This window comes from Rhinolophus sinicus, chromosome 16 (genome assembly GCF_057876585.1).
Source record: "Rhinolophus sinicus isolate RSI-liver-muscle chromosome 16, RSI-T2T, whole genome shotgun sequence".
Lineage (NCBI taxonomy): Eukaryota > Metazoa > Chordata > Mammalia > Chiroptera > Rhinolophidae > Rhinolophus > Rhinolophus sinicus.
The window spans coordinates 50956572-50968605 of NC_142516.1; the positions used below are offsets into that span (position 1 = coordinate 50956572).

Here is a 12034-nt window from a genome sequence, read left to right on the forward strand (position 1 = left end):
GAAACTATGCATGCTCACCTCTAGAAGAGCTGTCAATTAAAGTGCCATTTTTGCACCTTTGGCTATGACAGGAATATGTAAAATGTTCAAGTTCCACTTCCTAACTCTTTAAATAAAAAGAAACATGTATATGATCTAGAAAGTTACAAAAAAAATCATAGGAAGTACTGTGATCAACTTAAAAAAAATCAATTAATTTTTTCAAGTTTATAATAATTTTTTTCTAATCTGACACTGTATGCATATGTAACTTTATACATAGAAAATAAGAGTTCTTTTTGGCACTTTCATTACTACTGAAAGTAAACACAACACAATTTTGATCTCAAAAGCCCAATTAACACAAATTCTGGAAAACAATTTCACAGCAATAAGCCTTTAATTTTATACATTTAAAAGTCCTACATAGCTCAAGATTTTTAAAAATAAGCTATAATGAACATGAGAAAATATAAATGCACTAGAAATAGCATATGATGTGCATAATTTCAGCACAAAAAAGGTCTTTCTATGTAATTAACATCTATAATAGACATCGCACTTGGAGAAAACACTACTATTGTTCTCTTGTTTTCAAAATCCTAATAGCAACTAATATGCATTACACCTTAACATACCTAAAAACTGTTGATGATGTTGACTTTGGGCAATTACAGTTTGCTCAACAGATGTGCCTGTCTGTTGACCACTTCCTGTGAAACCATCTGCAACCCCATCCACTTTCTGCATAGGCTTGTACCTAAAAATATTAGATGGAAAAAAAAAAATAAACCAAATTATTCCTTGCTTTTTAGTACTACACAAAACTCCCAAGGCATTCAATTTTATTCTATCTTCTTTAATATCTCATGATAGTTGTAGGCTTTTTTCCTCCTTGACAGTCTCATAAAGCTAGAATGAAGAAATTTTTTCAATTGTGAAAAGAAAAAAAGAGGGAGGGACAATTTTTGAAAAATTCATAAATTTACCTAAGAATGAAAGTGTTATGAGGTTTTTCTTTGGACAGCAGTGGCAAAGACATCCACGATTATAGTTTTAATACATGATTTGAACATAACTTTTAATGGCCAATAGATCAAGGGAGAAACATTTTAAATATGTTGGGACTTTAATCTGAACTAAGATCTAGGCACTATGGATTGAGAAATGTTGATGAATGGCTTTCAATTAATTAATATCTTTAAAATATGAAACAGCCTACAAACTCTACAATACTGTTTTTCTTATCTGCTAAAACTTCTCATGCATCTCAACACATTCATCTTCCTTGAATCCTCTCCACATCTGCAAATACAAAGACCCAAAGCATCAGCTTGCAGCAAAATACATGCAAGAATGCATCTACAAACCTAGCTTACCAGATTTAAAAATAAACCCAAGTCAGCTACAGTTATGTCTTTATGTTTAGGTACTAGTCATACAAACTTATGGATTTTCCATACTGCTAACACAGGGAAAATATGCTTCAGCCGCATGAGAAAGAAGGAAAGACTGCTGGGGAGAGACATACCACATATGGAAAAAATGCCTGGGCAACCCTCCTAGGATAAGCACATACAAAATAAGAAATAAGCAGCAACTATAATGTTTTTCTAAGATTTCATTTATTTTTCTTCATTATAGAAATTTAGAAAAACAGAAAACTAAGAAAAAAATTAAAGTCTCCAAAAAGCTTATGTCCTAGAGATAACATCATTCATTTTATGCCATTTGTCCTATTCTCCTTATTTCTGCTTATATTTAATAAACAAAACCACCTAATATTCTCACCATTCAGACACTGGACTCTTCCATTAATACCATAAGGCAACTGGATCATTAATATGAAATTATTGTGAATAACAATGTCCCTAATACATGAACAGCTTATACTCAAAGATGCCTGCACCCTGGTAACAGATATAAAATGAATGGACCTGGTGAAACATCATATAAACTAATGCTCCAGTTGCCTTAAGGAATGATTCAATCTTACGTATCATTAATTATAACTCAGATAAATGAAACTTCAAAGAAAATACCAAAGTCATTCATAGTGACATTTACATTTATTTCGTATATGTCAGTATCTCACACAGAACTGTGAAAAGCAAAAAAAAAGTCAGAAGATGAACAGGGTGAAAAAGGCTACAACACACTTCATCCTTGTTATCATTTTAGCAATGACCCCACATCTCCAAAATGTTGGTTGCTATTTTCTAATGATATAGAATAACTCAAACTTATTTTTTATTTAATGGAAAAACCATGTAAATGTACTTTTCAATTTGGGCCATACCAAGAAATGGCAAAAGGCTTAGTGTTATGATTTGCTAGAAGCATTGTTCATGAAAATTAAATATTTTTCTCATTTAATTTTCTCCTTAAAAAAATCATCTTAGCAAGTCAAGAAAAAAAAGCTTTGTGAGGCAAGAGCTTTGAGTTCTTGTGTGAGGGAGTTGATAACCATTCTGTTCTAGAAAATGTAAATGATTTTATCCTTAGAAAATATATTTAGGAAAGTCGCTTGTCTTCATTTACCCATTCCAGGTTTCGTTGATTTTAGCCTCCCCTTTTCAACTAAGAAATTTTATCTCACTAATAAAATAGGCTAAAATTGTTTAACCATGTTTCTTCATTGAAGTTAATGAAGTATAGAATTCATGGAGTTAATACACAAAAGTTGTTAAAGGACTTTGAATTATTTACCTTGGAGAAGAGAAAATGGAAATATTTCCTATAGACTTCAATTTATTAAATTTTAATATAGCATTAGAGAGTAACTATGAGACTTCGCCCAGCTGTGCTTTACCAAGTCCCTTTGTCCTTCACAGCATCCAGTATACTATGGATGCTTAACAGGTACAAATATCAAGGACAAGTGGAATTTCACCATGAAAGGAAATGACATATACTCCTCTCAGAAGATGGATGCTATGTCACAACCTACTTGCACACAGCGCTTAGTAAGCTTGTAGCCTGCAAGCAAAATTATCTACTTCCTGAGAAAGATGTAGACAGTGGAAGTTCCTAAAGGAAAGAGAGATTGTATTTTTAATAAGCATTCAAAACCATAATATGTTATAATTAATGTACGATTATGCTTAATAATGATATTGAATGGGAAGCACTGATTGGAGGTGCACTATGTTACACAGGAGATGGAAAATGCATCAGTATTAGCTTGTAGGAATAAAAGGAAATTAGTTTGTAAACTCTGGAGAAACCGTGTTAAGTCAGTATTTGAACACAAATATTACATAGGAGAGGTGAAGAAAAAAAAGAAAATATAGTCAGAGCTGGAAAATGAGTACTTTTATTGTAACTATAAAAGTAAGGGCAGCAAGGTGAATAGTGGATTGAATGGATCAGGCAGAGATGCACCAAGTGTATCCATTCTCAGTTGCCAGAACCTTACGTTGTATCTCCTCAGAGAAAGGTGTGGGGACATGGTTGAGAGGGGTCTGTACTACAAAGAGTGATTTTAGGAAGGACAGGAATATGGCTCATATACAAGAGCAGTATTAGTGTGAGCTAAGCAGCAGAGAACGTCTAGGTAGTGCTAACTTTTGCTTTTCCTGCTTTGTTTTAAATACTAAGTCACGTGGTGGCATATCCACAGTGTATTGCTTGGCATCGGATTGGTACTTAGAAGGAATCTCCAGAAAGCACAAATATTGGACTGAGGAATGCTAGATGTTTATTTTCCTGATACTCTGGGAAAAACATCGTATCCCTAGCATTGCCTCAGAGGGTTGGGTCTTCCCAGAGAAGAAGGGAATTTAACAGGAAATTAATAACAGGCACATCAAAAATAGGCTAAACAAACTATTATCTGTGGTAACTGATTCTTCTTGGAACAATTATTATCTTATATTAGGTTTGGAAACCTAATTGTATGACAGTATCTGGGTAGTTTTCCAAAAAATTCAAATGCTAGGCTCACCCTAGATCTACCCAACAAAATCTTTGAGAATGGGGCTTAGGAATTGATTATTTTAACATGCTTCTGAGATGTTAATGAGTCTGCACAACACAATTCCTTAGCAGCCTCTTGGCCTGACATAAATTCCATTAGACCACTGTTATTGAAGTATATCCATAACACTAGAGGAAAGTCATTTTTTAATAAAATGTCATCAATTAACAACTGTTTTTCAATAAACTACATTTGAAATGTAAATAAAAATGTCTGAATGGATGATAGACCAATGAATGAATGAATGCTCAGGGTAACATTTCATTTTATCAGGATATTAATTGACCTTAACATATACCAAATCAATTCAACAAACATTTATTGAGCATTTACTATCGGCAAAGCACTTAGGGGCATGGTTTTGAAAAGGCTGTGTATAAAAATAATTTTTCCAGTATATTTTCAATATTCTATTGGCTTATAAGATAATCCAACATTATCTTAACTCTGGCAGAATTTCAGTTGACCTCTTTGCATTGAAACATCATTTTCAGATTCCCTGCCTCTCTATTTTCTTCATGAAACAATCACCATTTAAATACTAAATTGTAAAAACCAGAAAAAAAGTTTTGTTGAATCCTTTAAAAAACTGAACGCTCCCCCCGTTTATTTTACATATTCATTATTTCCAGATTAGGCTTTCATATAGTAGATTCTTTGCGTTCCTGAGTTGTGTGTGCTCTGAGAAAGACTTGTGCTGCATCTAGTGAAGAAACAACTGTTGGTTTCAAAATTAGTAAGAGGCAAATGATAATTTTAACAGCTTGCAACTCCGTGGGCAATCAGAGCTAAAGTTGTTAATGATTAAGAAATCAAAGAAACTCTAATGCTTTAATAGCTGAGTGTATGCATGAAACCTGTCACTAACACAGAAAACTTGGAAAATTATTAGGAATCTTCCCCCATGGGGTTAGTCATAGCTGTTATTTAGAACTTGGACAGCTGTAACTCTACTATAAAATAATATCTGATTCTGTCAATAATCTCACATGTATAGACACTGAAGGAGTCTAATGGAAGACAAAGAATGGCTTATATTTACCATCACGTTCAACTAAAAGTACCAGGTGGAAGGGTTGTCAACAGACTAAAAGAAATATTTGGAAAAGTCTCTTTGAAGCAAGTGAAAAATGCACGTGCAAAATGCAAAAGCTGAATTGTACTGGCAAATAGAATCATTATTATGAATACAGCTCGAGAAAGTACACAATCATTTAATTTGCCTGAACAAATCTAAATGTTGAGCACATAATCAGGGCAAGAGGCTAACATTTTCTATTGGAATCTTGACATTCTCTTTGGAAAAATTATTCCAGAAAGTCTTCAGATGACTTGAGGTCTGAAAGAAACCAAATGATATAGATATGAACAGATCAAAGAAAATAGTGAACGTTAAGAGAGCCACTCTCAGAACAGAAACTGACTCCTTGATGTCATACTGACTATGTCTATATATAAATGACTTCTAACATCCACCTTGTTGGTTAATGACAGTTATTACATCGCTCCAATTCTCTTGGTAGGTCTTGGAGTATCTGTCTCTTCATTCGTTCTACATCTATAATTGGACAAGGAAAAGAGGAAAAAATTAAATCCAAATGGGGCAGTTGTATTATGTGCGATGGTTTTAGTAGAAAATGTAGGAGAGGGAAAAGAGAAGTTTAAAGCTGTTGGCTAAAATAAAACCTGTGGATCATTCATTCATTTAAAGTATTTATAGGGCTCTGATGATGTGCTCAGTGTTATACTAGGTGCTGAGGATGCAATGTTGAAAGCAGCAGACGCAATTCCCTTACCTCATGAATTTCTTCACTGAGTCCTCTTAGCATAGGGACTGTATGGTTAACATAGAACTGATATAGTCTTGTTACAAATATGCTTCAATGATACTCCTTTTATCTACAGCTGGCCCTTTCTGTTGAACTGATTTTAGAGTGATGCCTCCACTCCTCCTTAATTTGGAGAATGACCACCTGTCTCAGTGAAGCCAAGATAGCAACAAAAAACAAAAAAAGCGTACCTGAGACTCTAGCTAGGGAAAAATTAAATTAGAGAGCTTGGATATAGCAAAATTCAATGGGCCTTAGCTTGTTTATCAGTAAATAATATAATCGCCAAACGAGATCATGCAGATGAAGTGCTTATTGAAGAACATTTTAAATACTCAATAAACATGCATGAGAAGGATGAGCGGTGACTCATTACTAAACTTTACATGAGTACTGTAGTTAGTAATTACTCAATGTGATTCTCCTATCTTCAATGGAAAATACCTTTACATCAGGGACTGCTACAATGGCACAGTGAACATTTAATACCTCAGTGTCAAGATTCCTTATTTGTCTCCAAAAGCCAAACATGCAGGCACCTCATCTTCTTTCCGCTAAAGAATCCTGCCACCCTCATCGGCCTCTGCGTCATTTACCAGCACTGGGTGCTTAGCTCTGTAATGACCCTGGGGAAATTCATGGTCTAGGAAAGGAATGGTAAACTATTCACATCAATGGAAGATGAAAAACCACTGGCCTAGAGGTATGCAGAAATGGAAGCCAAACTTGCCCAAATGCCAGGTTTTATCCTTCTCCAAAACAGCCTTTATTCTAAAGAAATAGTTTTCTCAAGTGCATGTAGTATAATAATGACAATAATTATTATTATTTATCTAACACTTGAATGTTTCCAGTTACAAAAAAAACCTTTATACATTTTTTCCACTTGAACTTCCAAACAATCTGTGAGTTAGTCTATTATTGATTTCCATTTTGCAGATGAAGAAGCCGAGTTTTAGTGGAGTTCAGTCACACACTCTGCCGAAGGGCGAAAGCAGCCTGTGTTTAAATCCACATTTCCCAATTTTAAATATAGGCTTTTTTCCACTCATCTATGAGACCTATATTAAGAAAGGTCTTCTAATGGCAAAAGTTCTTGTCCTGCTCCCTCACTCCTTGGGGACGTGAAGGCTTTTACACCTGTCTACAGCCAAAGCAAAAGTGGCCTTGCTCTACCATCTTTCCAGGTGCCCTCTAGTTCCCTCACTTCAGTGCCACAAAGGTTCCTTCTTTCACAGAATCCAATTCCTGTGAAGAGATCATTCAGAGATAGAAAGTGGCGCATTTCCTCACTTATTTAAGACATACTTACTATAATGGGGGTTTCCCTTTATTTTATATGCAAAATTTTTATTTCACGTGTATGTTTCTGTTCGGGTTATCTTACCTCTTTAAGGGTAGAATTCTTCTTATAAGAATAGAGACCAGAGGACTGGATTCTAGTCCTGATTGCTACATGATGGTGGATAAATTATCTACCCTTTATAGATTTCAGTTTTCTCATCAAGAGGATGAGTTGGAGTCGTGATCTCCTCCTTCCACCTCTTATATTCTATGATTCTCTGATATCTCGTTTAGATGTGTTGGACATATTCTGTATGCAGCTGTTGGTTAAGTAGTTGTTGAAGGAATGATAACTGCAGCTTAATATTTTGACAACGGCTGTTGGGGTTGAACACAATCAAGGACATTACCAAAAGCACTTGGCTCCATCCCACCACTTCTGCTAGGAGGACTTGGAAGAATAACTAAAATATAGGTAGCAACCCTCTCTAAGCGCTCCCTTTAAATATTAAGAATAAACTGCAGCAAACAGTTTTACTTAGTTTGTAGAGCTCAAAATTACTAATCTCCCTTTTGTTCTATAATAACCTAATTTATTTATTGTGTAAATTATGGTAAATAAGTTGGCTCATGACTGAATTTTCTTGAAAACCAAAGATTACCTCATTTACTTGCAGAAGTTATTTTCATATGAAATATTTTCCCCAGAAGATACTAAGAAAAGAACCATTGCACATTCTCCTGCTTCCTTCACCAGGGTACTTAACCTCTTGCTGATTACCTATAATGTCAGCAATATGCCAAACAGTTATTACACTGTGTTAGACTAGATTCTAGTCACTAGAGTGATATTCAATGGGCCTACTAGAGTGCCTACATCTACTTGTCCCTCCATGGAATGTGTACAGGCTGTGTGCTGAATAACCCAAAGCAAACAGAAGACCCTTGTCTACTTATGTTTCCTCTTGCCAGCTGTTATACCTCATGATTTCCTATGAATCAAGTGGGCTCTAATCTGCTCCTTTATTTTAGGTAAATGGCTTGAGGATGGCTTCATCTTTTCAATTAAGCTAAACTACGGGCTCTGCGACATCTGTTTTTCAATCAAAAGCTGTTTCCATTTATTTCCAGACTCATGGCTATGTTCCATATGGTGGTGTTGCTGGAAATCTGATTTGTAGATAAATGGAAATTTCCTTTACTATGCTATCAAATCTTCAAGTGAGCTAGCATATGTAAAGAGGCTCTAAACATTATAAAGCAATACAAAACAATAATCATTATTACCACTACAACTAGTATGATTCCGAACTTATAAAAAAAAAGGTATGAACTGAGCTCTGAAACTTCGCTTGTATCTGATAAAATAATCACTGCATATGCTTGAATTTTCTTACTGGAAGAACAAGCGAAATGTGTACATTTATACTATGGAAGATGTGCACATACAGGTGCACACAATAAACCTAGAGGCATTTAAATAATTTTAATATTCTAAAATATGAAATACTAGTACCTGCTATAAAATATTTTAAACCTTTCACATGCCACTCGTATTTTAACAAGAGAATAGCAGTCTCTTCGTATGTGAATTTTAACATATTCAATAGGATGTTTGAGTTTTGGAAGTATCTTATTTTATAAGCCACAAAACAAATGATATAATGTTCTTTTGCCATTGTTTCAACAAATACTCTTATTCCTTACATCCAGACTTAGGGAGACAAACTCTTCATCTCCTATCCAAATGTTTCTGCACAATGAACGGAGAATTGGCTTCAGTTAAGGCCTTCTGATGTTGCCAGTTGACAGGATCCTTCAGAGAGAGAGCAGAAACCTCCCTCTGGCCTGCTTATTCCAATGAGATCCTCGAAGTTAATTACACTAACACTGCAATCCATTGGCCAGACACCGTTCCAAGAGCAAATGTCCATAATCTACAATTTTTTAAATTAAAAAAAGCCAACAAATTAAAGGACATTTCAGTACTTCTTTGGTTCTCTAACATTCTTATTTCATAAGGAAGCACACTAACTAAAGTTGGCACAATTTCTTGATATCGCTGAGAATTTTATCACTTCTTAAATACATCCATATTATATCTAATTCTAAAAGCAATTACTACTAAACTGAGATTGCAGTGTTTTCATGGTTTGTTAACCTTTTTAGCTCTGGATTCTTTTCATAAGGAGACCTTTTGTTAACCCCTATGTCTTGCTTACCTAATCCAGGCTTTTTAAATAAAGAATGTCCCTTGAAAGCTTCCATTTCCAGGAAAACTTGCTAGGATTCTCTGCAGTTGTATCACAGAAAGAAGTATGCTTCAATTGTCTTAGGTATCATTCACCAAGCTTTTGTTCATATTTAAGTTGGAGTATGTTGTGGTTTTTTTTTGGGAATCAAACTTTTCTTTTTCTTGATCTCACTCTCATCTTCACTGTGTAGTTTTGCTATGCATGAGAGCAGAGACCACACCATAAAGTAAAAGCTCTAACTGCTGCCACTAACAGGTAAAAAAATAATCATAACCCAAGATAGTAACAGTTTATTACAACTCACATAATCTCTGTCTCCAACCACATAAGGGACTGTCCTATGATTCATTTTATTATTTTTCAGAGCCCTTCTGAATATATTTCACAGACTATACCTATAAAAATAAGGTTGAGAAACTGTGAATTGAATATCTAAAACCCTTAAGATACTTTTATATAATATCCAATCTTGACTTGACTCTTCAGTCTGGGACACTTGCACTAGAAACTATGACTGTGTTAAAACCACATACCCAGTTTCTTTAGCTCTTGTCTCTTCTCATTAAATATGTCTTGCCCAAAACCAAAAAGTCATCTCTCTAGAAAAAATCTGAAAGTTTCATTGTTTTGCTTGAAAGCCTTACACAGCTTCAAAGCTATATGTTCTGCAAAGAACAAACTTACTAGCTCCATAAACAACCAAATCCCTTAATCTGTGATCCAAACTACTTTTTAAATCTCATCTACCACTGAACTTCTCAGCTTCTCAATTGTCCTCCTGCAGTACCACCCTCACCAAATCACAAAGCATTTACCAAAGGCATTAACTTGACCCCTCTTGATTTTGTTTACATTGTTCCCTCTGCCTGAACAGTCCTCTCCTCTTTCTGATCTAGATGCCGACTCAAATAGCACTTTCTCTATGAAACTTCCCAATTTGCCCTCTCCCAGAGTTTAAGGAAAATTCCTCCGTATTCCAATAGGTCCTTGATCAAAGCCTTATTTCAGCACTTCTCACATTGCATTACTTAAAGGACAAAAATATCCCATGTGCCTCTCCTTCTAATGTCTTAACTCTTCAAAGGTAGGGACTGTTCTTATCTCTGAATGCAGGGCCTAGTATGTAGCAGAGATGCAATTAGTGCTTACTGCCTAAATAGGCAAAGGACTATTGAGTGATACATTCTTTCTCCAGCAGTGACTTAGAGCTAATACTTCTGACTAAGGCAGTATGGATGTGGAGGAGATCTGGCCAAGGCGACTCAGTATCCCAGATCAATGGTTTAGGCAGGCTGATGGAGATTATCTGATTACCGATATGTAGACTATCTTTCTCCTACCTAATTCTGTATGCTCAATTGAAAAGAAAACTAACTACTGCCATGACAGAGCTACACCAGTAAAGAGTGAGAGAGCTTTCATTTTATTAACTCCTAACCGTGATATAAGTCACGTAATACTACAAAACCCTTGGCTATGCAACAGCATTATGGGTTGCTCAAATAATTTAACCTCTCTGGGACTTAACTGAAAAACAGGATGATTAATGCTTTGATTCTCACAAGGCTGCAGGGCCAGACTATATTGAGGTATTTTTCAATTCTAAGATCTATGATTCTATTCATCCATCCACCATCCATCCATCCATCCATCCATCCATCCATCCATCCATCCATGAATGCATGAGCTCTCTTACAGCTCTAATATCTACATCTACGAAGCTGGATTCAAAGAAAATGTAAGAAGTCCCAAACATTCTGCAAGAATTTATAGTGTCAAAAAGAATGACTTGAGGGATGTGCAGAAAAGCAAATAAGAAACTCATGAATACTGAAACAGTTGGTATTTACTCTTTATGTTTTGTGTTTAGTTACCCTGTTTGAATAGTTTGGGATGTCACATTTAACTGAAAAGGGGCCAAACAGACTGACTGAGAAGTAATTTTAAAAGATCTGGAAATTAGACAGGATGAACAAAATTCTAAATCATATTTGAGAACTGTCTGTAGTGAAAGCATGCCAACAATAGTGATTTTCTTGCACATTTAGGTTTTTGTTATGTTTATTCAGAAAAAAGGGAGACCAAACTTCTAAAGAAATACATAGCCTTGACATGTCAATGATAATTCCAGAATCTACCTTTGTTTCTGTTGCATGGGTTGTTGCCTCATAGCCATATACTGCATGTCTTCTTGTAGACGATTAAGAGGGGAGTCTGGCTTGACACGAATCCCGTAATAATGGTACTTTGAGTTTCCTCTTCATAAAAAGAACAACAAACATTAGAAACAAAAAAAAGTCAGTCAAACCAATATTAATCACTTAGGACATTCATTTAACTTCACGTTTGGAAAATATATATATAAGCAATATATTAATGATACCTATTTATGATTATGTGTTCTGGATACTTACATGTTTTTATGGGGGCCACCTTTGAAGAATCAAAATAAAATTCTGAATCAATCAGCTCGAAGCCCTAAGAAAAATCTTTCCTTATAAACTCTCTTAAATATTAGTCAAATAGTCAACTTACTCCATTTAAGTTACATTTTATTTTCAAATTTACATTTTAAATTTAATTTGGAAGGGGTAATGGACAGAAAAAATTCTGGACAAAGATTCATTAACAGGATAAAGGGTTGCACGCTAAATGAGAATTTATTATAAAGAGGTTATACAAAACCAAACGAAAATAAATTCTTATTT

At 34.9% G+C, this 12034-nt stretch overlaps 1 protein-coding gene across 7 annotated transcripts in view; it reads right to left on the reverse strand.

Annotated features, from left to right (window-relative positions):
• RFX3 (regulatory factor X3) overlaps positions 1–12034 on the reverse strand; it is a 265759-nt gene that overhangs the window by 54700 nt on the left and 199025 nt on the right. For all 7 annotated transcript variants that reach the window (XM_019730013.3, XM_074330488.2, XM_074330486.2 and 4 more), the window contains 2 exons: positions 11465–11584; positions 618–739 (listed from right to left, as the gene is read on the reverse strand). In XM_019730013.3, the coding sequence (XP_019585572.2) occupies positions 618–739; positions 11465–11584 (242 nt within the window). The remainder of the gene's footprint in view (positions 1–617; positions 740–11464; positions 11585–12034) is intronic.